The sequence below is a fragment of the Panthera tigris genome, chromosome E2 (genome assembly GCF_018350195.1).
Source record: "Panthera tigris isolate Pti1 chromosome E2, P.tigris_Pti1_mat1.1, whole genome shotgun sequence".
Taxonomy (NCBI): Eukaryota; Metazoa; Chordata; class Mammalia; order Carnivora; family Felidae; genus Panthera; species Panthera tigris.
The window spans coordinates 182,564-209,181 of NC_056674.1; the positions used below are offsets into that span (position 1 = coordinate 182,564).

Here is a 26,618-nt window from a genome sequence, read left to right on the forward strand (position 1 = left end):
CCTCTTCCTCCTCCTCTTCCTCATTTTCCTCCTCCTCTTCCTCCTCTTCCTCTTCTTCCTTCTTCCTCCTCTTCCTCTTCCTTCTTCTTCCTCCTCTTCCTCTTCTTCTTCTTCTTTCTTCTTCTTCTTCTTCTTCTTCTTCTTCTTCTTCTTCTTCTAATCCCCTCCCCCTCCTCCTCCTCTTCTTCTTCTTTTAATGTTTATTCATTTTTGAGAGAGACAGCACGAGCCAGGGAGAGGCAGAGAGGGAGCCGCAGAATCTGAAACAAGCTCCAAGCTCCAAGCTGTCAGCACAGAGCCCGACAAGAGGCTCAAACCCACAAACCATGAGATCATGACCTGAGCCAAAGTTGGGTGCTTAACCAACCAAGCCACCCAGGTGCCCCAAGGGTGCAGAACTTCTTAAGATCCGCAGACTTGTGTAGCACCCATAATGCAAATCCAAATAAGTGTTTTATGAATTCCTATATCCTTCCTGAGCTGTTCACCTCGTGGCTGTCACCACACAAGAACTCTGACATTGAGAGGATAGAGCTCATGGTCTGGAGAGTGGTTTATGTGAATAACCAGAGTTTCTAGAGGATTGCATAGTCATGGCCTTCATTACCCCATTTCGGGTAGCCACCAAGGAAGTCTGTTCTTTTTAAGGGATGGGAGACAACATGGTTGAATTAATATGGGTTTCTTAGATGTCTTGGCTTTCCAAGAAGAGCCAGATATGCAGATTTTTATGTGGCTTTTGGTTTTATGTTAGAAGCCATTTGAAAAAACATTTTGGTACAAAAGCAGTTGGACAAAACTTTATGTGGGCTATATACGTTCCCCTGTGTCCTTCCATGAGACCTGGGGGGAGAAAGACCTGGAGTTTTCTGACATGAGAGGCTTCAGCATGCAGTATACATCCATACTGCTTGGTGGATGAGAAGGCATTGTTGTTGCCTCCTCTTCGCGGTGACTTTTCCTAAAAGCCTAAAGGAAACAAGGAATGATAGCCACATCAGAGGCAGAACCCAAGACAGGCTTGCAGTCATCAAAATTTGCAGTAGGGCTGCTCAAGTACTCTCCAGCAGAGATGTTTGGGGGAATCCCACTCTGCTCAGACCTTCCTTCCTGGATGTAAGAATTATCTTTAATCAACATGGAGAACTCATGTGAGATCAGAGTTAAAGGCCAACTGAGCCACAAGAGGATCAAGCCTTCCAAGCAAATAGGGTAGGATAGACACTGGTCATCTCAATCCTTTGTACACTGTGTGGATGGCCATGGTTAGATTCCATAAATGGCCCCCGATTCATGGGTGAAGAATTCTTCTGTGGGTGAAGAATCTTCCTTAGAACAGCCTGGTCTCCTACTGGGGCTCAGTACACAGCAGCCAGTCTGTTGGAGAAGGAAGATTTTTGCCAGTGATGCCAGAACACTCCAGGCAAAGGCCTCATGGCCCTAACCTTATAGCTGTTCTGGATACCAGCCTGTATGGGACCTAGCAGTTACAGTGCTTTCAGTCCATTATCAATCCACCAACACTGCACATTCTGCCCTCACTAGTGATAGCTCTTCTCTGAGCTCTGTCCAGTAGTAGTTCCCTGCATTTGGACCTTTGCCCTGTGACCTCCCCCATGAGGGACACCCTCTACAGTCTTCTCAACCTCTCCCAACTTTTCCTCTCCTCTAAGTCTGCTGTACTTTTCCTCCTCCAATTTGGTGTTAGCTTCTCTCTTCTCTGATGCCTGAACCTTTGGCCTGATGCCAGCCCTCTGCTATCCTTATGTATTCTTACATGGTTGTACCCACAGGTGCAAATGTTTCAAACCTCAAGGGTATATTTGTCTTTCTGAAATCATTGATCTTGAAGACTAGTGCTAAACAAGGTGTTCTTATCATTTTAAAGGTCACATGACTTAGCTTGGGCTGCAATAACAAAATACCATAGACTGAGTGGTTTAAATAACAGATACTTATTTTCTTATAGTTCTGGAGGCTGGAAGAGATCAGAGTGCCAGCATGTTTGGGTTCCGGTGATGACCCTCTCTGTGGCTTGCTTTCTTGCTGTGTCCTCACATGGTGGAGAGAGAGGAGAGTGTGACCTTTCTTCCTCTTCTCACAAAGGCACCAATCCCATTATGGAGCACCACCCTCACGAACTCATCTAAAACTAATTACGTCCCAGGGGCACCTGGGTGGCTCAGTGGCTTAAGGGCCCAACTTCAGCTCAGGTCATGGGCTTAGGTCATGATCTCATGGTTCGTGGGTTCAAGCCCCACATTGGGCTCTATGCTGACAGCTCAGAGCCTGAAGCCTGCTTTGGATTCTGTGTCTCCTTCTCTCTCTCTGCCCCTCCCCCACTCGAGCTCTGTTTCTCTCTCTCTCTCTCTCTCAAAAATAAATAAACATTATGGGGGTGCCTGGGTGGCTCAGTCGGTTGGGCATCCAACTTTAGCTCAGGTCATGATCTCATGGTTTGTGGGTTCAAGCCCTGCATCGGGCTCTGTGCTGACAGCTTGGAGCCTGGAGCCTGCTTTGGATTCTGTGTCTCCCTCTTTCTCTGCCCCTCCTCACTCACACTTCATCTCTGTCTCTCCTTCACATATATATAAATATTAAAAAAAATTTAATTAAAATAAATAAAAAAACATTAAAAAATAAATAAATAAACCTAATTATGTCCCAGAGCCCTCTTGTCTAGATACCATCACTGGGATTAGGGCTTAAACATATGAAGTTCGGGGACATGCAGACATTCAGTCCATAACATCTATGGAAGGAAAGTGATTCTTTATGACCAGTATATGAAGTGCTAAGTCTTCAGGGTCACAGGACACAGTGTCAGTTTTATAGAATAAAACCAGTTGGTGACAGAGGTGAATATTAACACAAGGCGTGCCTGGGTAGCTGAGTCGGTTGAGCATCTGACTTTGGTTCAGGTCATGATATCAGGGTTCATGAGTTTGAGCCCCGCATCGGGATCTCTGCTGTCAGTGCAGAGCTCGCTTTGGATCCTTCTCTCCCCCCTCTCTCTGCCCCTCCCCTGCTCTCACTCTCGCGCCCGCCCTCTCTCAAAAACAAAACAAAACAAACCAAGAATATTAATGTTTGTTATTTATTTTTCAGAGACAGAGTGTGAGCAGAGAAGGGGCAGAGAGAGAGGGAGACACAGAATCCGAAGCAGGCTCCAGGCCCAATGCGGGGCTCGAACTTACAGGCTGTGAGATCATGACCTGAGCTGAAGTCAGACACTTAACCGACTGAGCCACCTAGGGATGGCTGCTCCTTCGTTTTATGAAGGGAAGGATAATAGCACAAATTACTTTTGTCTGGCATCCTCCACATCTAATAATTTGAAAGCACTTTTATCTACCAAATTGCAGATAAAAGAAAAAGTTAAAATTGACAAAATGAAGATGCCACCTTCTTAATTTTATTATAAAAGTAAAATGTTTCAATGATTTATCAGTTTACAAGAAAAAGACTCAAATTTTAGCACAAAATATAGAAAACAGCCTTCACAGATATTTGGCTGCCAGGATTCTAAATATAAATGATTTTGCTGAAGGGCGCCTGGGTGGCTCAGTCGGTTAAGCGTCTGGCTTCCGCTCAGGTCATGATCTCACGGTCCATGAGTTTGAGCCCTGCGTCGGGTTCTGTGCGGACAGCACAGGCCTGGAGCCTGTTTCGGATTCTGTGTCTCCCTCTTTCTCTGCCCCTCCCCTACTAATGCTCTGTCTCTCTCTGTCTCAAAAATAAATAAAAACATTTTTAAAATTTTTAAAAAACAAATGATCTTGCTGAAAGCAGACAATTTCTAGTAAGTGTTATGAGAAGAATTAAAGAACATAGTGATATATTGGGGTACCCATGGTGTCTTAACCTTTTATGTATCACTTTTCTCACTATAGCAGCTTGAATCCAGCAACTTTCTTCCCCAACTTGAAGGGGAGAAACCTCTCCACTATTTGGACCTCTGTTAGAACATTAACCACATCTTTGTAAAAGGAGATTTCAAAATGGAGCAAACAAGACTGGCTAAAAGGTCTCTTTTCAAAACAGAGTCAGGTGGTGGGGGGATGTGTGTGTGTGGGGGGGGGGGGTTACTCACAGAGCTGGATGTCCTGGTGGACCTGATGTGAAATTCCTGTGAAACAACAACACTTTTAAATGGTTTGCTAGGATTATTTACGTATTGAAAGTTTCTAGTTATGCTTTTCTAAAATCAATTAATTAATTATTTTTAATTTATTTAAATCCAAGTTAGTTAACAGTGTAATAATGGTTTAAGGAGTAGAATTCAGTGATTCCTCAGTTACACATAACACCCAGTGCTCATCCCAACAAGTGCCCTCTTTAATGCCCATCGCCCATCTAGCCCATCCCAACCCACCTCTCTATAATTATGCTTTTAAAAAATTTACTAAAAATAAAGGTTCAAGCTGCCAAAATACATCACATAATTAATTGATTAAATTAAATTAAACAGGATCAGGCATAAGGGAGGAGAAACTTATGCACATCCTCACTGGGGAAACCATGAACTTAAAATTTTTTTTTTTTTTTAGTCAGCTGCAAGCTCTCAGCCTGGACTTAATTTCCTCCTCACCATGACACCTGAATCATCCACATTCTTCACTTCAAAAAAAGCCAATGTGATTTAATAAGTTTCAATCCCTCATTTGCATATTAACTCTACCAATCTCAGTTAACCTAATTTAAATCCCTGTTTTGCCTAGAGGAACTGAACATTTACTACACTCCTACCTAGCTTTTTGCCTGTATAACTCTACCCCTTCTTTGTCTTCTTTAGGATCCAATTCAAGTTTATATCTGAGTCTGTGTCTCCCAAATTGGAATTCTCATTGCCCAAGATATGCTTATTTTCTTAAATTTTCAGTGAATTTTTGTTGGTTGACATCTTTACACAACTTTTTTTTTTTTTTACATTTTTAATTTATTTTTGATAGAGACAGAGCACAAGTGGGGAGGGGCAGAGAGAGAGGGAGACACAGATCCGAAGCAGGCTCTACACTCCGAGCTGACAGCACAGAGCCTGATGCGGGGCTGGAACTCACAAACCGCGAGATCATGACCTGAGCGGAAATTGGATGTTTAACCCACTGAGCCACCCAGGCGCCTTGAATTTTTTTTTTTAATGTTTACTTTTGAGAGAGAGAGCGCGAGCAGAAGGGCAGAGAGAAGAGGAGACAGAGAATCTCAAGCAGGCTCTGTGATGACAGCAGCGAGCCCCATGTGGGGTGAACCATGAGATCATGACCTGAGCTGAAGTCGGACTGACGCTCAACCGACTGAGCCATTAGGCACCGCCCCCCGCGATCCGCCTTTTTAAAGTTTAAATTATTTATTTTGAGAGAAAGAGTGCACGCAAGTGGGGGAAAGGCAGAGAGAGAGAGAGAGAGAGAGAGAGAGAGAGAGAGAATCCCAAGCAGGCTCCACACCATCAGCACCATCAGCACCCAGCCCCATGTGGGGCTGGAACTCACAAACCAAACTGTGACATCACAACCTGAGATGAAATTAGGAGTCAGACACTTAACCGACTGAGTCACCCAGGTGCCCCCCGAACTTTTTTAGACTCTTTTGTATAACCTCATTTATTTTTTTCTTGATTTTTCATACTTAAAACAGAAGCCAAAGTTTGCCCAGAAGGCTATCACAGATCATTCATTTTTAGAAAATAAGTCTTGGGGTGCCTGGGTGGCTCAGTCAGTTAAGCGTCCGACTGCGGCTCAGGTCATGATCTCACGGGTCGTGGGCTCGAGCCCCGCATCAGGCTCTGTGCTGACAGCTCAGAGCCTGGAGCCTGTTTCAGATTCTGTGTCTCCCTCTCTCTCTGCTCCCCCGTCCCCCACTTGTGCTCTGTCTCTGTCTCAAAAATAAATAAACATTAAAAAAAAAAAGTCTTTCCCAGAAATTCAGTTCACATTGATGAATTAATTGCCCTCATCCACACCTGCCAGTAGACAAATAACCAGAGAAAAAATAGTAATACTGATAGTATGTATGCTTTGAGGCATGACTTCAGTATGATTTGGAAAATGCTCTACTTATGGACCTCTATAGGAACCCATATAAATAAGAGACCATTACAGAACTTTTGATGCTCTGCTACGACTAAGGAGGTAGCTGTAATAAAAAGTGGACTTTTGCAAAACTGTTTCATGATATTACCTATAATGCAGAGTACCAGCAAAAATGGATTTATTCAGTAATAGCAGACAATTACGATTGATTAGAGCAGGCTGTGACAAAACTTTATCCAATTCTGGAGATCAAAGGAAAGGAGGCTTTTTTATATAAGAAAGGAGAAGTTAGGAGGGGCTGTTGTAAACCAAAATTCCATTGGGGTAAACTGGGAGCTCAAAGGTGTAGTGTCTTCTCATTGGCTGGATTGTTTTGTTGTGTTTTTTTCTCATTGACTGGATTGTGACTGTCTCTCATGTCTTTCTTAGGCTGGGCTTTTGCCAATGTCAGGAAGGAAATCCTCCTTTCTTCTGCTGGAATGATGAACTACTGGTTTCTTCCTGTTGGGTCTGCCATTGATGACCAGTGGTAGGGCATGAGCGTCCTCTTCCTACCTCCCAAGTCCATTTTATAAGGTTTCCTTTATAAATGCTCATATTTACCCCTTTTGATCAAGATCTTTCCTTAAAAGCATCACAGATCAAGGATCAGATTTTAGTGGTTTTGTCACTCAGTGCCAGAAAAAGGACCTTTCCTGGTTGTCATGTCCTAAGTTGGAGGGAAAGTGGAAACCAGTTGGAAACCACTTAAGGCCACATTTGAGTTAACATGCAAGGTTAGGAGGGAGAACTTCCAGACACTTCCCATCTATAATATAAATTTACCAAGATCATAAATATTGGAGATCGTCTCTTTATTGGGTACGTCGTTCTTACAAAAGTTTGACCAGCAATGATATACAAAACTTAAAATTATTAAGTTTACAAAACAGAGGAAGTAACGTGATAATTCCAAATTGTATGATAGTTCTAAACCAGGACCTTAGGTCTGAAAGTAGCCAATTGAAATATTTATTGGCACTCTTTCTGACTCAGGGGAGTAAAGCTCTCACTATGGAGGCACACCTGGAGCGTGTATCCTCCTGGAAGTCTCCAATTAAGAGAGGCCACGAAAACAGAAGAGTGAATACTGCAGGAGCACAGTGAAAGAACTAACCAAGTGAATTTGGGAAGATACAGTGCAAGTATAAACATGAAGCAATAGTTGATCAACTTTTTGCAAAACAGCAAAGTTTCAAAGATGTTTTAAAACAGTATCATTATCTCAAAAGAACTGTGTGGAACCAAATATGTTATTGATAATACAGCCTATAAATTTTAAATTCAGAAACCATGAATTTCAGTAAGAATCTCTGAATATCGGTTAATAGTTCATATTAAAGAAAGATTTTGTGAAGGGACGCCTGGGTGGCTCAGTCAGTTAAGGATCTGACTTCAGACTTCAGGTCATGATCTTACAGCTCATGAGTCCAAGCCCCACATCAGGCTCTATGCTGCCAGCTCAGGGCCTGCTTGGGATTCTGTCTCCCTCTCTCTCTGCCCCTTGCCCCCTCAAAATAAAAAACTAAACTTAAAAAAAAAAAAAAAAATATATATATATATATATATATATACACACACACACACACATATGTATGTATATATATATACATATATGTGTATATATGTGTATATATATGTGTGTGTGTGTATACACATAGATATATGTGTATATATTTTTAATATATATATATTAAATATAAATTTTTGTGAATTCTGAAGCTTCTAACCCTTCAGAAAAAGCAAGAGAAAAGTTAATTTGTCACAGGATCACAATGAGGCTGTTTCCAAAAGGCCATAGTCAAAAGAAGAGGTTTCCCCTTTCGTGAGGGCTTGGAAAATGCAGACAGGGGTCCTTTCTTCCCATAAAAGAGAGAGAAGAAGCAACAGTGAGAAAAAATGCACGCAAGATCCAAACATCTTGGGAAAGTCGTCTCATCAGATGTTGTCTGCTTCACTTTGGGAAATCTTTACTTTCAGATTAAGAGGTGGTGTGCAGGTCCAGTCGGGGTTGGTTATTTCTTTAGCTCCATCATGTAAATCCAAGAGTCTATTGCCTGGAGTTTGGTGGCACAAGACTTGGTGTGAAGTTCCTGATAAGGGCCTTTCCAGTGAGGCAGTAGAGTCTTCTGGGGCAGTCTTTTCCTGGTTGTAAGGTGTGATGCTTAAGGTCATCGTCTCCCAGGAGCACACTGTGAAAAGATGGCTCTACCGAAGCATGGTTACTTTTAATAGAACCAACTAGGCTTTTACAATATTGAAGTATATGTTCTTTGTTCTTTTATCAACTGTGGATCAAAGGAGGCATAGCCAAATGCATTGGCCATCCTGTGACTATCTCAGAGGGTGAGTCTGTGTTCCCAAAGGAGTGGATCTGAGGTTTAGAAGGACTAACAACTATGCTTTCAGCCAAAATATTTGGAAGACCTCTGTAAATTTTGCCAATTGACTCTTTTTTAAAGCATATTTATTCATTTTGAGAGAGAGCATTGTCAGCACTGAGCTCAACATGGGGCTCAACCCACAAATCGTGAGATCATGACCTGAGCTGAAATCAAGCCAGAGGTTTAACCGACTGAGCCACTCAGACTCCCTACCAATTGAGTCTTAACCATGCTGTTAGTGCATTCAGTCAACCCTGAGGATTGAAGATGGTATGCTAATGAAAGTTTCATAAAACCAGCTAAACAGTGCAGACTTGTCAAAGCACCTGTCCAGTGAAATGGGTTCCCCTTGCGCTAGAGAGTTGGAGAGGGATTTTCCCAGGTAGGGATAATCTCTTCTGAAACAATTTTAGCCATGGTAGAATGACTGACCTGTCTACAAGGGAAAGCTTTGATCCAGTGAGAAAACATACAAACCATGATTAAAATATATTTATATCCACAAGATGGGGAAGCTGTATGAAATCCATTTTTTTAACAGGTTTCCCTGGATTATACTTTGGACAGATGGGATGAGTGAGGTAGGTACTTTGTGAGACCTTATTAATATTTCCCAACCAAAATTGGTTCATGAATGTTGTCATTTTCTCAGTAAACCAATGGTTTGATGCATGTACAGTTGTAAGTAGGGAGAATTTTAGAATTTCTGGTAGAGCTGGATTGTTATTTGCTCCAAACCAAAGTTCTCTATGACTATTGAACCAACAATTATTAGATTTTCAATACTGTTTTTCCTTTGGGTGTCTCTGATCATTCCTCACCACCCAAATTATCACTTGGGATAACATCTCTTTGGACCAAGACAGAGGTTTGGCTACTGGCCTCCTCGCAAGCAGCATTTTTGGTGGAAATATCAGTGAGGCGCTTTCTTTTGGCCTCCAGGGAGTTGAGTCTGGAATGCCTGGAAAGCTTAATAATATCCAGAGCAGCTGGCAAAGGTATTGCATCTAATAAAATTTGGACATAGGAGTCATTTTTAATTTTATCCCCATTGGAAGTAGGGATATATTGTTGTTTCCATAATATTCAAAAGTCATGAGTTACCCCAAAGGAATACTGACCATGGGTATAAATGCTTGCAGTTTTACCCTTGACTAAGGGTACACAAAATACACACACAAAATTAACATAAAAATACACAAAAATAAACTCAAAATGGATGACCTAAATATGAGGCGGAAACCATCAAAACCCTAGAGGAGAAAACAGGCAACAACCTCTTTGACCTCAGCTGCAGCAATTTCCTGCTCAACACATCTCCAAAGGCAAGGGAAATGAAAGCAAAAATGAAGTTATTGGGACCTCAAGATAAAAAGCTTCTGCACTGCAAAGGAAACATTCAACAAAATTAAAAGGCAACCGACAGGATGGGAAAAGATATTTGCAGATGACATATCAGATAAAGGCTTAGTATCCAAAATCTATAAAGAACTTACCAAACTCAACATCTGAAAACAAATAATCCAGTGAAGAAATGGGCAGAAGACATGAATAGACATTTTTCCAAAGAAGACATCCAGATGGCCGACAGACACTTAAAAAGATGCTCAACATCACTCAGCATCAGGGAAATACAAATCAAAACCACACTGAGATACCACCTCATGCCGGTCAGAGTGGCTAAAATTAACAACTCAGGAAACAACAGATGTTGGTGAGGATGTGGAGAAATGGGAACCCTCTTGCACTGTTGGTGGGAATGCAAACTGGTGCAGCCACTCTGGAAAACAGTGGGGAGGTTCCTCAAAAAACTAAAAATAGAACTACGCAGGGCGTCTGGGTGGCTCAGTCAGTTAAGCATCCGACTTCGGCCCAGGTCATGATCTCCCGGTTCATGAGTTCGAGCCCCACGTCGGGTTCTGTGCTGACAGCTCAGAGCCTGGAGCCTGCTTCAGATTCTGTGTGTCCCTCTCTCTCTGCCCTTCCCCCCACTCGTGCTCTCTCTCTCTCTCTCTCTCTCTCAAAAATAAAAACATTAATTAAAAAATTTAAAAAAATAGAACTATCCTACGACCCAGCAATAGCACAACTAGGAATTTATCCAAAGAATACAGGAGTGCTGATTCACAGGGGCACATGTACCCCTATGTTTATAGCAACACTTTCAACAATAGCCAAATTATGGAAAGAGCCTAAATGTCCATCAACTGATGAATGGATAAAGAAGATGTGGTTCACATACAACAGAATGCTACTTGGCAATGAGAAAGAATGAAATCCTGCCATTTGCAACAACGTGGACGGAACTGGAGTGTATTATGCTAAGTGAAATGTCACTCAGAGAAAGATAGATATCATATGTTTCCACTCATATGTGGAACTTGAGAAACTTAACAGAAGACCATAGGGAAAGGGAAGGGGAAAAAATAGTTTCAAACAGAGAAGGAGGCAAACCATAAGAGACTCTTAAATACAGAGAACAAACTGAGGGTTGATGGGGAAGGCGGGGCGGGGGGGGAGGGAAAATGGGTGATGGGCATTGAGGAGAGCACTTGTTGGGATGAGCACTGAGTGTTGTAAGCAATGAATCATGGAATCTACCCCCAAAACTAAAAGCACACTGTATACACTGTATGTTTGCCAACTTGACAGAAAATTATATTTAAAAAAAAAGACCTAAGTTATCATATAATCTAGAGCAGTATAAGGTGATATGTACCAGGGATGAGTAAGTTGAAGGCTGGACAAATCCATGACAAATGTCCTATGTAGGGTCAACAATGTCCATAAAAAAGATAAATCTCTGATGGAAGTCCTCGGGCCATCCCTCGTCAGAGATGGGCCCCCGGACAGGAAGGGTCAGGTCCTGTGGGAAATGGGCAACCAGGGGGCTGGATCTGCAGTTACCTTTGGGAATTTTACTTTGCTGCATGGAGAAGAGATGGGGATGAACCTCTGAATGTGGTGGCATCCATGAAGGGTGACATTACACTACAGCAAATCCAGTTGCTCTTCTAGGTCTCAGACTCCAGGTCCGCCCAGTGCAAACTACGGGGAAATGGAAATATTAAAATTAATCATTAGTACTGACAGAGTGATAGATACATAGATTAGTGGAACAAAACAAAGAACCAAATGAACCCACACATAAAGGCCCAACTGATTTTTGACAAAGATGCAAAAGAACTTAAATGGAGGAAGAATATGCCTTTTAACAAATAAATGGTAATGGAGCAAATGGACGCCCACAGGTAAAATATAAGTAAATAAACAAAAATTAAACCTTACCTAAATTTCACACCTCGTAAAAAAACTCACTCAAAAGGAATCATAGATTTAAATATAAAACAAAACTATAACATTTTAAGGATAAAATTTGGGGGACTTAGGATCAAGTGAAACGTTCCTAGACTTGACCTTAAAAGCACAATTCATAAAAGGAAAAAATGACAAATTGGACCTCATCTAAGTCATTTTTCTTAAAATGAGAAAATTCCAGGGGTGCCTGGGTGGCTCAGTCAGTTAAGCATCTGACTCTTGATTTCAGCTTAGGTCATGATCTCACGGTTCGTGGGTTCGAATCTTGCATCGGGCTGCACTGGCAGCGTGAAGCGTGCTCAGGATTCTTGCTTTCCCCCCTCTTTGTCCCTCCCCCACCCCCAAATAAATAAATAAACATTTTTTAAAAATCTGAAAGCTACAGAGGTGAGCAGATTAGTGGCTGCTGGGGGTTAAACATGAGGGGGTTGTTATAAAAGAGTAGAATGAGGGAAGTTGTCGTGGTATTTCAGCAGTTCCATATCTTGATTGAGGTGATGTTACATGAAGTTACACGTGATAGAACTGTATAGAACCACACACACGTATCTGTGTGCATATATAAACTGGTGGAATTTGAATAAGCTCTGTGGACTGCAAAAAAGTAGAATCATTAAATATTAGATTAAAAACAAAGTCACAGGGGAGCCTGGGTGGCTCAGACGGTTAAGCACCGGACTTTGGCTCAGGTCATGATCTCACAGTTCGTGGGTTCAAGCCTCGCGTTGGACTCTGTGCTGACAGCTCAGAGCCTGGAGCCTGCTTCAGATTCTGTGTTTCCCTCTCTTTCTTCCCCTCCCCCACTCGCACTCTGTCTCTCTCTCTCTCTCTCTCTGTCTCTCAAAAACAAATAAACATTACAAAAATAAAATTAAATAAATAAATAAATAAATAAATAAATAAATAAATAAAAACAAAATCACAGCCACACAAAAGAAGCTGCCATGATGACTAAAAGCCATGATAACTTCCTTTCACTAGAAGGTAAAGGCCAATTGCAGAGTCACTTGAGTTCCCAGTAGACAGACATGACGACAAACCCAGAGGTCCTGAAATGCAGAGAACCAAGAGGGGGCTCAGTTGATACCCTAAAGGATGTCCTTTCATAGCCCCTGTCATAGTTGCCAGTTGTATGGTTTCTTGAGGGATATCTGTCTCCCCATGTCTCAGTCCACCATAGACCAGGTAGCTTACAAACAACAGAAACTTGTTTCTTGCATTACTAGGAGCTGGGAAGTCCAAGATCAGGGTGGCGAGAGATTCAGTGTCTGGTGAGACTCCAGGAAGGAAGGAAGGTGTTCTCAGGGGATCTCTTTTCTGAGGGCACTAATATAATTCATGAGGGCCCCACTCTCAGGACCTAAGCACCTCCCAAAGGCCCCACCTCCAAATATACCACACTGGGCATTAGTTTTTAATCCATGAATTTGGGGTGGGGGACTTCAGTCTATATCCCCCTACTAAAATGTCAGCTCCATGCCCTTATGTGTTTCTTCCCTGATGGGCAAGTTCAGTCTCAGCATACAGTAGCAATTCACATAGCATGAGATAAATATGTAAGCAGACTCAGGTAACTTACTTGAGTGCAGAAAGAAGGATTTACTACCTTTTTCTATGGTGTCCTTCTCTCTCCCTCCTCAGAGTCAGCTGTGATGATGGGGCTGTGGTCTGAGCCCAGCACAGTCCTGCAGGGCAGCCAAATACTAGCTCAACAAAAATTCCATTTCCTGGGGTGCTACTGTGTGTCAGGCCCTGCGGCAGACACATTTTATCTCAATATGATGTGCAATACAGAGATTTAATGTGCAAACAGATCAGAGAACAGGGCCATAGCAGAGAATGGTTGGGGTTCGAAGGAAATGAAATAGGGAGGTGACAGAAAGCTACAACCACTACTTCTGAGGAGGTGACTCCAGGGGAAGAGGATTCTGGACAGAGGCAACTTCAGGGCAGAGGCCTCAGGCAGGACTGAGATGGTGCATTTGAGAGCGAGGAGAAGACCCTAACCCATGCTGGAGGAGGAGGGCATGGAAACCAGGTCATGCAGGCCCTGTAAGCTGGGATGAGTTTGGTTTGTTCTAAACCAAATGGGAACCACAGATGGACATGCTGCTCTGAGGGAGGCCTGGGCTGCATGTGGTGATACTGGTGGAGGGGGCCAGTTTCTTTGTGCAGGTGCCATGCTGCTGGGAGCTTCTGGAGCGGGGAAGGGCAACTCAGAGAAGGCAAGTGAACACTTGCTATACCTTCAGGTTGGTGGAATCTGAGCCTCATGTCTGACATGGCTTTGATCTGTCCGTGGGTACTGTACCCCAGGAGGCTCTGCCCTGTGATGTCCTTGGCAGGAGTAGTGGGGGGGAACCACTGCAGGGAAGGACTACATGTTAGGCAGAACTCTTTTCCTTCCAGGCACTTAAACCCAAATATAAGTGGTTTTGCCAAAATAAAATTATTGATTCATTCATCAAGCTCACAGGACAGCTTTAGGCACAACTGGATGCAGGGCTCAGTGAGATCAAAAGGGCTTGTCTCTTATCTCCACTCAGCTGCCTCTTTTGGCTTAGTTTTCAGGCATGCATCTCTTTAAAGAGGAAAAGTTGCTGCTGGCAGCCCCAACTCCCAAATCCTGGTGCATGAACTCCAGGGTCCACAAGAGGGTTCCCCTTTCCTCACAATTCCTTGCAAGTCCTTTGAATGCCTCTCATTAATGCACCTCAGGTCACATGACCACCCTTGACCCCCATCATTATAGCTTTGGGTTGAATATGCTCTGATGACCAGGCCTGATGCATATACTCAGTAAAAACTTGAATGAGTGAACGAACAAGTAATTACTGGACATACTTACTTGTTCACTGTTAAAAGCCAACTTTTCTTTAGGCTCTTCTCCATTTCTCCCAGTAAATTAGCTATATCGGTCTGCTTAGGGCTTGAGGTGCTAAATGATTAAGTTCCAGAGCTTGGCTTAAAAAATGAAAATCACCAACATTAAGGAGACTTGTTATGAACTGAATGTGTCTCCCAAAATTATGTGTTGAAGTCCTAAACTACTATCTGATAGTGCGGAGATAGGGCCTTTGGGAGGTAATTAGATTTAGATGAGGATGGGTCCTCCATTACAGAATCAGCATGCTTATAAGAAGCATAGAGACACCAGAACTTTCTTTTTCTCTACTATGTAAGGACACAGCAAAAAGATGGCCATCTACAAGCCAGAAGAGCTCTCATCAAAGAATCAAATTGGCCCACACCTGGGTCCGGGACTTCCCAGTCCCTAGCACTGGGAGAAATAAATTTCTCTTGCTTAAGCCGCCCAGTCTCTGGTATTTTCTTATAGCAACTGAACAGACTGAGACACTCACCAAGAGATGAAGGAGGTTCCCCTTATGGGCATCTGCAGAGCAAGATGGTGTCTGTTCTCATGAACCAGTTCACAGAGTCTTTTAAGACAAGGTATCAAACTGAGAATATTCAGAATTTCAACCTTGCTCTCCTGCTTAATTACTATGGAGACACACACATTTACTCCTATCACCAAACTGTCTTGTTGACTGTGAGAAAATAAACAGACACCTGCCCTGCTGACCGGGGACCAAACACGTCACATAGCACAGTGAGAAAAGAAGTACTATGCCTCTGTAGATGAACTTAAAAATCAAGAAACACACTAGTCCCAATCTCAGTGAAGACTTCTATGTTGCTAAGTCTTTAACAAACCCAAATGTATCCCTCAATTTCAAACGTGCAGCAGATGTAATCGTGAGGACAAACTTAGGGGTAGCACTGGGTTTGTGTCCGGCCGGACATCAAAGCACAGAAAGGGCAGAGAAAGAGGAAGAAGGTCACTCCAAATGAGGAAGTGAGGGGTCTCAAGAAGAAATACTATCTTGGTTTAACTGTGGAAGGGGTATTCTTGAAAGAGAGGCTGGGGAGGCATTCCTGATAGGCTGAGGGCACATATAAAAATGCCCAGGGGCACAGAACTGCTGGGTGGACTCCAGAGGAGAGCTACCCCTGGCTGCGGGAGAGGGCAGTCTCAGGGCAGCCAAGACAGAAGCTGCAAGGATGGGCTGCTGGCACTGGCTTTCCAGGTGAGATTTGAGCTAACTGATACCCAAACTGATACCCTGGGCAAGTCAAAGGGTCAGAGCCACCAGGAACCATTTGTCTCAGATGTTCCAGCATCACCTGGAAAACATTACCCTTCACCCCCTCCCCAGCAGGTTGGCTGCTATACAAGCAACCCCAATGGGAGACCAGAAAGCTGGTTCAGAGGACCCTTCACCCATGTGCTCAGGGCCATCTGATCTAACCAAGGCCACCCATACAAGGTACAAAGGATTGAACTCTAATGACTGATGTCTACCCTACCCCAAGAACTGAGCCCTACTTGGTTCAGCTGGACTTTAACTCTGCTACAACACAGACCAACCCCCACCCCCACCCCCACCATGCTGCAGGCAAACAATTACTATACGCAGGGAGTAGGGCCTGAGTAGGCCTGGAGGTGGGCATATACTTCACAGTGTTGGGAAGAAACTGAGCAGACTGGCCAAAAAGTCCCCTGACTATAAGCCTGCCTGGGCTTCTACCCTGTTTCTACCCCCAGCCCTCCTGCCATCAGGGGTGGGGGAGAAGCATCACTCCAGTTATGGGAGGCAGCAGTCATTTCCAACCCCAACACATGGTAATGGCTGAGCACTGTGGCTCAAAGCCCCTTAAGCCTAGGGTCACCATTCTCTCTCCAACGTGCTTCAAACTAACACTCTCTTCTTGACAGGAAGCATAACTTTTGGAACAGGGACACAGCTACAACCAACATACAAGTTTTGCTGAACTGACATTTTATTGACCTTTGGGAAATTAGTTTCCAAAATTTTTTAAATCAAAAGACCCCACAAACCAGAGGATACGGGTCCATATGTTGGTTCGACCACTTCTTTCCTCTGTGCCCTGGCACACTGGCAGCAAAGACAATGAAGGCCACAGTATGCAGAGACACTAGGAACATTGGCCACATCCCAGGACAACAGGATCTTCCTTCTCTCAGGACCAGAGTGATGGCCATGAGGTGAACATCCTGCTATCCCCAGTAAGGCAACAAAAGTCAAAGACCCCTTACCACAGAAGCCAGTCCTTCTATTCATGAGCCCAGGTTTGTTCTCAATCTCTTCACACACAGTGATCAGAACCCCCAATATTAAAGATGGCTTAAACAATAAAGCTTTTATTACCATACATTCCAGGGAAGTGTGAGACAGTCAGTTCCAGGGTCGGATAAATCCATGACGGGTACCATGTGTAGTGTAAACGATGTCCATGGAAAGGATTAACCTTCTCTGGAAGCCCCCAGTAGACACAGCTCAGCTACTCTTGACCAGAGCTTGGTCACAGGCACACCTGAACCAGTTGGAGGGAGCAAATGAGGCCCATCACGGACTCCACCACTCATGATTCTCTCCTTTAAAGAGTGGCGACCATGGAGGTCTTGCTGTTCCAGAGCACGTTGCGGTGCCTGATGCACACCCTGGGCACCTGCCAGGTGGTGGAGCTGAGATGGTTTGTATCACGGAAACTGGCAGCAACTTAACACTGCCAACAGCCTAGGCAGGTCCAAGTGCAACCTAGCTCCTGAAAACTTCCCACACACCTGCCACCCCAGCGCATGTGTTGGGGTGTGCCAGGTTTAGCTTTCAAATGGCTACTCTCCTCTCCTTTCTGAGTGAGGTTTTTCATGTTGAACAAGGTGCCAGCCCTAGCTACAGGCTTTCCAACATCCCCTGTCTTCTTATGGCCTTTCTCCAGTGTGGACTTTCTTGTGCTGAAGAAGGGTAGAACTATGTTTGAAGGCTTTCCCACATTCTGTACACTCATAGGACCTCTCTTCAGTGTGGAACTGCTGGTGCCGATTGCGGTAGGACCTGGTGGTGAAGGTCTTCCCACACAGGCTGCACTCATAGGGCCGTTCTCCAGTGTGAACTTTCCAGTGCTGATACAGGCCAGAGCGGGTCACGTAAGTTTTCCCACATTGCTTGCACTCATAAGGCCTTTCTCCAGTGTGAACTCTCTGATGAAGAAGGAAGCTGTGGTTGTATTTAAAGAACTTCCCACATTCCCTGCACTCATAGGGCCTTTCTCCAATGTGAACTTTCCGGTGCCGAATGAGAGTAGACAGAACGCTGAAGGCTTTCCCACATTCGCTGCACTCATAAGGCCTTTCTCCAGTGTGAATTCTCTGGTGCAGAACGAGTGCATCTTTGCGGTTGAAGGTTTTGCCACATTCATCACACTTGAAAGGTTTTATGCCCGTGTGAACCTTCTGGTGCTTCCTCAGTTTAGAGGGATAACTAAAGGCCTTTCCACACTCAGTACACACATGGGATGTTTCTCCAGTGTGAATTTTTTGGTAATTAACATGGGTGGATTTCTCCTTGGGGGCATTTCCACCTTTTGGACATCTAAAGGGTCTCTGTTTGGGGTGGGTTACCAGGTGGTCAAGGAGCGCAAAGGCCTTTGGGAAGGCTTTCCCGCAGTCACTGCACTTGAAGGCCTTCTGTGTGGCGTGGACTGCCTGCTGCTGTTGGCTACTGGAGCTGGGTTGGAAGGCTTCTCCATGCTCGGTGCTCCTGTGTGGCTTCCCCTTGCTGTGGGTGGCCTGGTGCCGGAGAAGACCTAAGGTGGTAGGCACGTCCTTCCCAGACTCCCCAAGCAGAGAGGGCTTCTCTGACAGGTAGACTCTGTAACTCTTCATCTGCTCTGTAGGGGTTTCCCCATCCTTCAGGCTACATGGACAACCTGAAACATAAAAGCCAGTTACCGAGAGCTGGATTAGAGACAGGAGGTACCTACATCACAAACACACATCAGACATACCAGAAAGCAGTCCACAGAATTGCCAGGAGGTGGCCAGAAGTCTGGGTGAGAAACGGCTGGCCCAGTAGAACAGGGCTCTGCCAGATCACAGACTAGGAAAGACCTCAGCAGGGATGAGAACACAAAGATGGGAGCAGTGCCAGGGGAAGAGGTGAGGCCACCAGGTCACTCCTTGCAATGTGTTTCAAGTAGGGCCTCCACTGCTGGTGACAGTGGGCACTGTGAAGAGGATGTGTCTGCACAGGTGAAAAGGCAGCTGTAACAGAGTAGCTGGTCTTGAAGTATTATTTAAGGATGTGTGCACATCTCAAGTCACTAGTAGCTCTACACTGGCGTGGAGAACAGGGAGGGGGGTCATCTAGGTCCTGAGAATCATGGTAGGGACAGAAATCACATACTGTGTCCACAAGGGAGAGGAAAGGTGGGAATAGTGTGTGGTCACTGGCCTCAGTACCAAAAAGCCAAAGCACACAGATGAGCAGCATGCTGTGAGCCCATCACTGAAACCAAGACATGTCTCAGCCCTACTCACCAAGACCAGGACCCCTCCTGGCCTCAACTCTGCTGACCAGAGTCAGGTCCACCATGCTGGGAACCCAGAACTCTTCTTCACTCTCCAGCTGGGCAACCACATGGCACCTTGAAGATGCAAATCCTGGGAGGGAGAAAGGCAGTAAGAGGCCAACCCAAGCCAAGGCTTACCCACTCCATCCCCCACCAAAGGAAGCTCATGTCACCATGGCAACCATGAAGGAAACAGAGTATTAGAAAAACAACATCCTCGGGGCACCTGGGTGGCTCAGTTGGTTAAGCATCTGACTTCAGCTCGGGTCATGATCTCACGGTTCCTGAGTTCTAGCCCCACGTCAGGCTCTGTGCTGACAGCTCAGAGCCTGGAGCCTGCTTTGGATTCTGTGTCTCCCTCTCTCTCTGCCCCTTCCCTTCTCATGCTCTGTCTCTCTCTCCCTCTCTCAAAAATAAATAAGGATCAAAAACATTTTTAAAAAAAAGAAAAGAAAAAAACATCTTCTGCACAATTAAACATGTGTTAAGCAGGTAGACCCCATGTTGTGTTTTACCATAATCTTTTAATAGAGCCTCCCATGAAGTAAAACTGACATAACTTAAGTAAAAAATAGACAAACGATAATAGTTGGAGAACTTTCAATAATGGACAGAATCACTAGGAAGAAAACAAATAAGTATACAGCACTTGAACAACAGTAAAAATCAACTAGACCTAACAGACATCTATAGAGCATGCCACAATACAGCAGCAGAATGCATATGCACATGGAACATTCTCCAGAACAGACCACTTGATGGGAAATAGACTTTTGAGGACTGAAATCACACAAAGTATGATCTCTGACCACAAAGGAATTAAAATAGAAATCAACAACAGAAAGAAATTTGGGAAACTCACAAATTTATGGAATTTAAATACAACACTCCTAAATGACCAAAAGACAACTACAGAGCACTCTGAAATGAATGAAAATGAGAATACAACATGCCCAAAGTAATGGGACATAGCAGTCCTTAGAAAATAGGAAATTAGAGCTATATACACCTCTGTGCTGTTTCACTTCTAACAATCTGACACCAAAAGTGGGTAGGTACAGGGCAGGTGTTCCACACCACTTCTCCAAATCTCAGACATCAAGCTGGTGTCCAAGGATTCCATTCAATTCTCATATTAACTACCCAGAGTCAGTGTCAGATCCCACAGATTAAGGGCTCAGTCCCACAGGACTTCTGCTACTTCAGACATCAGTTGAAAGTCCCAGACCTCCCACACTTCTGACCAAGTGGCTATAAATCAGGGATTCCCACAATTATTGATCCCTTCTCAGGTTCAATAGTTTGCTATAATGGCTCACAGAACTCAGGAAAAGAGTTTACTTACTATATCAGTTTATTATAAAATATAGAACTCAGAAACAGCCCAATGGATGAGATGCAAAGGGCAAAGTATGCCAGGGTAGAGATGGGGGTGGAGGTTGACAAAGTAGAGGGTTAGAGGCATTCACGCCCTCTGGTGGTGCCACTTTTCCCAATAACCCAGAAGCTCTCTGAAGCCTATTGTTTAGGAGTTTCTATGGAAATTTCATTATGATGTATAATTAATTAAAGCATGGGCCACTGGTGATTGGTTCAGTCTCCAGCCCCTCTAATCTCCCTGGAGAGTAGGGTTAGGGGACTGGGAGGATAGGGGGTGGGGGCAGCTCAATTTTTAACCTTCCAATCGTGCCCTAGTCTTTCTGGTGGCCACCCCCTATCCTGAAGCTATCTAGGGGCTCCCAGCCACCAGCCATCCCATTAGCACACAAAAGATACTCATCATTTCAGAGATTCCAACAGTTTTAGGAGCAGTGCTAGGAAGTGGGAACAAAGACAAAATATATATTTCTTTTTATGTCACAGCACCCATATTTAAAAAGAGCTCAGGGGCACCTGGGTGGCTCAGTCAGTTAAGCATATGACTCTCGATTTCAGCTCAAGTCATGATCTCATGGTTCGTGAGTCTGACCCCTTGTCGGGATCCTGGCTCACAGTGTGGAGCCTGCTTGGGCTCCCTCTCTCCCTCTGCCTCTCTCTCTCAAAAATAAATAAATAAACATTTTTAAAAAAAAATTTTTAACGTTTATTTATTTATTTTTTGAGACAGAGAGAGACACAGCACGAATGGGGGAGGGTCAGAGAGAGAGGGAGACACAGAATCCGAAACAGGCTCCAGGCTCTGAGCTGTCAGCACAGAGCCCGATGAGGGGCTCGAACTCACGGACTGCGAGATCATGACCTGAGCTAAAGTCGGACACGTAACCGACTGAGCCACCCAGGCGCCCCTAAATAAACATTTTTAAAATAATTTAAAAAAATTAAAAGATCTCAAACCAATAGCCTAACTTTAGTCCTCAAGGAACAGGAAAAAGAAAAACAACTAAACTCAAAGCTAACATAAGAAAGGAAATGGTAAAGAACAGAGATAAATGAAATAGAGATTAGAAAGAGAGAATCAGTGAAACCAAAATTGGGATCTTTGAAAAGATTAGCAAAATTGAAAAACTGCTACCTAGACTGACAAGAAAAAAATAAAAGAATCAAATTATTAAAAAGAAAAATGAAAAGGGGGACATCACTAACAAAATTACAAAATAGAAAGTTAAAAAAAAATTTTTTTTAACGTTTACTTATTTTTGAAAGAGAGACAGAGTGTGAATGGGGAAGGGCAGAGAGAGGAGACACAGAACCTGAAGCAGGCTCCAGGCTCTGAGCTCTCAGCATAGAGCCTGATATGGGACTCGAATTCACGAACCATGAGATCATGACCTGAGCCGAAGTCAGACACTTAACTGACTGAGCCACCCAGGCATCCCTAGAAAGGTTTTGGTTTTTTTGGTTTTTTTTTTTACATTTATTTATTTTTGATAGAGATGGAGTACAAGTGGGGGAGGAGCAGAGAGAGAAGGAGACACAGAATCTGAAGCAGGCTTCAAGCTCCGAGCTGTCAGCACAGAGCCCCACGCGGGGCTCGAAACCACAAACCGTGAGATCACGACCTGAGCCAAAGTCAGACACTTAACCAACTGAGCCACCCAGGTGCCCCACCCCTAGAAAGGGTTTTAAGAAAATACTATGAACAACTGTACTGTATGCCCACAAATTAGATAACTTAGATAAAACAGACAAATTCCTAAAAAAGACACAAACTACCAAAACTGACTCAAGAAGAAACAGAAAGTCTGATTATATTTAAACAACAACAAAACTTCCCCCATGGGGGTAAGAAAAAAAGTCAGCCCAGAGGGCTTCACTGATGAATATTAACACTGAAATAAAAATTTCCACCAATACTTGACACACTCTTCCAGAAAACAGTAGAAAAGGGAACATTTCCCAACTCATCCATTGAGGCCAAAATTACCCTCAATACTCAATTAAAAAAAAAAAACAAAAGACATTATGAGAAAACTACACACTGGTATCTCTTACAAATAAAGATGCAAAACTCTTCAACAAAATACTAGCAAAGCCAATCCAGAAATACATAAAAGGATTATAAACTACGACAGAGTGAAAAACGTCCTAGTAACACAAGGTTGAACTATGAAAATCAATTACTGCAATACTCTGTGTTAACAGAATAGACAATAAAAATCACACAATCATCTCTTTTCTTTTTAATGTTTATTTATTTTTTTATTTTGAGAGAGAGAAAAAAAACACATGCAAGCAGGGGAGGGGCAGAGACAGACAGACAGACAGACAGACAGACAGACAGAAAGAGAGAGGGAGACAGAGAATCCCAAGCAGGCTCCACACACAGCACAGAGCCCAACTCGGGTCTTGATCTCATGAACTGTGAGACCATGACCTGAACCAAAACCAAGACTCCGACACTTAACCGACTGAGCCTCCCAGGCCCCTGCACATGATCATTTCCATACACATGGGAAAGTACTAGACAAAATCTAATGACCTTTCATGATAAATGCACTCAACAAACTGAGAAAAGAAGGGAAATTCCTCACCTGAAAAGGTGAGCTGCAAAAAACCCACAGTGATTATTAGTGAAAGACTAAATGCTTTTCCCATAAAATTGAGAATGAGACAAGGATATCTACTCTCACTAATTCTATTCAATAAAGTACTTGAGGTTCTAGCCAGGTCAGTTAAGCAAAGGAAGAAGTAAAGATATCTCTATTTGCAGATGACATCACACCACATATATGGAAAATATCAAGGAGTTCACTAAAAAAAAAACAAACAAACAAAAAACTATTAGAACTAATAAATGGGTTTAGTAAGGCCACAAGACACAAAATCACTATACAAAAATCTATATTTCTATACACTAGCACTGAACAATCTAAGATGAAGTTAAGAAAACAATTCCACTTAAAATATCATCAGAAGGAATAAAATACCTAGGAATAACTTTAGTCTTATATGCTGAAAACTACAAAACACTGTTGAAAAAAGTTAAAGACGACTAAATAAATGGAAAGACATTTCATGTTCTGAATTGAAAGATATTAAGTGGCAATACTCCCCTAACTGAGCTACTGATTCGAATTCATGGCTCAAGCTTGGACCAAGGAGGACCCTATAAATTTTCTTTTGGAGAAAGAAGGCAAAACCCAGAGCACAGAGAGGCCATGACTTCAGCAGAGTCACAGAGACAGTCAGGGCCGAGTGGGATTTGTTGGGCAAACTGTAAACTTCTGAACCCCAAGCCCTACTACAGGAGGCCGTGGGGCAACAGCTATTGAGGCTGCTAACAAGGCTGCTCAGAGAGAGGCAGGGGAAGAACACACAGCCCATTGCCAGTACTCACAGCACCAACCACAGGGAACCTGGGAAGGAAGCAGCCTCTGTGGTGGGGTTTTAGGATGAACACAGCTTCCTATGGGTAAAAGGCAGAGGCGGTCTGTTAGGAAAGAGTGTGAGAGACTTACCCAGCGAGCCAATAAGTGCAAAGTTCTCTAGCATCACATCACGGTAAAGGCTCCTCTGAGTCAGATTAAGGAGCCCCCACTCCTCCCGGGAGAAATACACAGCCACATCCTCAAAGGTCACCAGCCCCTGTAATGATGGATTGAACTGAGCCTTAGGGGTCAAGAGTGGGCAGACAAGCCAACCAAAACACAGACAGAGGAACACATCTAGGCCCTTGATCAGTGTCCCAAGGTCCTGCCTCATCTCTCACTGACATCAACTTTCCCTTTGAGCCCCAAACCCCTACTCCCACTCGACACATACCCTCTACCTCCCTCCTCCTAAGACTCTTACCTCAGAGGATTGCCAGGGCCCCCAATTCCATTGGTGTCTCTCTCCTCATGTTACTATTGGACTCTGCATCCTGCCCACAGCAACAACAGGCTGGTGACCAGATAGATGCCATCTATGTCCCCAGCCAGACACACAGGTCTCACCCTATCTCCTGCTAGCCAATTCCCTCTAAGTCCCAGAGATCGCCTCCCAGAGACAAGCAAACCTAGGCTCACCCTTCTATCTTAGGTCCCAGACCCTTCAGTTTGCCCCCGGTGTCTGACATGCACAGAACTCTTTGTACCACAACTTGATAGAGCTCCACACCCCAACACAATCTCACCCGTTCAGCCCATTGGCAACTCGCTGGACTTCCCTTACATGCCCATCCTGCACACAGTGTCTCCGGTAACACCACTGAGAGCAATCAATACCATCCTCACTCAGTCCAGCCCCACTCCTCCATGGCTCAGTGTTAAGGGCATCCCCGCCTCCGCACTCTGCACTGAAGACCTCCCTACCCAGGCCTGTCCCTCGCTTCAACTCTCAGCCGACCAGACCACACATGGATCTCCAAGACCCCTCTTCCACCTCTGCCTTTGACCAGGCTGCCCCTTCACCTGCACAGCCTTCCCCGCTTCTCCTGAGCTCATTCAGAACCCGACCCACTGGGTGGGGATCAGGGCTGTCAGAGCCTCTGGCACCTTCCACTTACCAGCGCCTCCTCGGCCATCGGAAGCTGTGGACGGAGCTTGGCTGCGATAGGCGCCGAATTCCGGTCTACTCAGCTCAAATCCGTACCTACCACCCCGCCTTGGGCGCAGGAACCTCCGGCCGACCGCGGAACCTTCGAAGCTAGGTCTCCTCCGTGTAAAATGTGCTCAAAGACCAGGGAACCGCCCGCGGGAGGCCCTGACCCTCCGGCACCCGTTCCGCAGTGGGCGACACCGAGTCTTAGAAAAATGGGGTTATTTCCGAGGGTCACGACGCGCGCACAGGCGCGACGAGGGTCCCCGACCCTCTTCTCGGCAACGCGGCTCTCCAAGTGCTGGTCTCCACCCACAGCTGCAAGAAGAGCACAGCTAGAGCAACGCCGGAAGTCCGGCCGCCTCCAGACGCCTTCATTAACTTAGCTCCAGCATCACTTTAGGGCCTCATTTCCCAGCTCCCCTCGCGGTGCCGCTTGCTCGTTGCCAAGGCGACAGGGGAGGGCGCTGCTGTCCGTTCGTACGGACGTAGCCAATGACGGCCCCAGAGAGGAGCTTTTCCGCGTTCCGTGGAGGTGGGACTTCCGGCGTCGCCCTCCTTCGGAACCACGTCCGGCAGACGGACTGCGAAACTGCGCGGAGGCGGGGATTTGGGAGGCTCCTCCGAATGGTGGAAACTGGAATATAGAGGGCCTGAGAGGAGGCTGCGCGCTCTGTACGCGGCTTAAGCTCGGCAAATGTTTCTGGCGGTAAAGAGGCGTCACCTTCGGGTCTCACCTCCGTCAAAGCCCATCCGCGCCCGCCGCCGCCGCCCAGGAGTCATCGCCCCGGACGCGGTGTCTGCTTCACGGAGCAGGAGACGGAGCTCAGAAAAGCCTCTCCAGCCTGAGTTCAGTGAGGAGCTGGGGACCAGCGGCCAGGGAGCCTTGGCAGGAGGAGGAAGTGTTGGCGAAGATCCGCAGTTGGACTGTACAAGTGTTGAGTCTGGTGGTGCCTGGGCCACTGGACTCAGGCAGGTCTGGGGTACCGGGGATGGGTCTGGAACATGCTCAGGGGACAGTAGGCTGGTAGCCTGCCCCTTGTAAGGCCATAGTCAGGTAGGGGGCCTTGTGGAGGAGGGTGAGCGCGTTGTTGAGGATGTCAGGGAGAAAGGTCCTGGGCACATCAAGATGCGAGGCTAGCAGGAGAAGGACCCGGCTCCTGGATGTCGTGCAGTGGATTCAGATGCACTCATCCTAGAGGATGTGGTGCCGAGTCTCCTAGGAAGAATGGAACACTTAGACGAGTCCCAGAGCAACCTACCCCAGGGTGATGCTTGAGAACTTTGCACTGGTGACCTCTGGGTCGGGCCACTGGCTTCCTTACTCCCACACCTAGAACTCTGTTTTCTTTGCTCTTGCCGTGTTCGCCTTGCAAGTTTCTGGTGGTCCTGTAGCTGCGGCCCCCAGGCTATGTTTCCTTCTCTCCCTGACTGCTGTGAACAACCCCCCCCC

General features: G+C 45.0%; 1 protein-coding gene across 4 annotated transcripts; it reads right to left on the reverse strand.

Annotated features, from left to right (window-relative positions):
* Positions 1 to 349: 349 nt before the first annotated feature.
* On the reverse strand, positions 350 to 25,552 carry ZNF584 (zinc finger protein 584). Of its 4 annotated transcripts, XR_006211995.1 has the most exons (8): positions 25,134 to 25,552; positions 24,106 to 24,232; positions 19,176 to 19,298; positions 17,005 to 18,565; positions 14,017 to 14,134; positions 11,360 to 11,500; positions 4,094 to 4,129; positions 350 to 969 (listed from the first exon to the last, which is right to left on the reverse strand). XR_006211995.1 is itself a non-coding variant. In XM_042969926.1 (4 exons), exons 1-4 carry the CDS (start codon positions 25,149 to 25,151, stop codon positions 17,559 to 17,561), a joined length of 1,275 nt encoding a protein of 424 aa, XP_042825860.1. In that variant the 5' UTR covers positions 25,152 to 25,552; the 3' UTR covers positions 16,532 to 17,558. The 4 variants fall into 4 exon arrangements, 1 of the variants encoding a protein (XP_042825860.1); XR_006211994.1 differs by lacking the exon at positions 14,017 to 14,134; XR_006211996.1 differs by lacking the exons at positions 14,017 to 14,134; positions 24,106 to 24,232.
* Positions 25,553 to 26,618: the final 1,066 nt, after the last annotated feature.

Coding starts and splice junctions, on each gene's coding strand:
- ZNF584 (XM_042969926.1), bottom strand. Junction 19,299..24,105: donor TGCACTTATTGGCTCGCTGG/GTAAGTCTCTCA, acceptor TCTCCCTCCCAG/GATTTGCATCTTCAAGGTGC. Junction 18,566..19,175: donor CAGGAGGGGTCCTGGTCTTG/GTGAGTAGGGCT, acceptor TTTATGTTTCAG/GTTGTCCATGTAGCCTGAAG.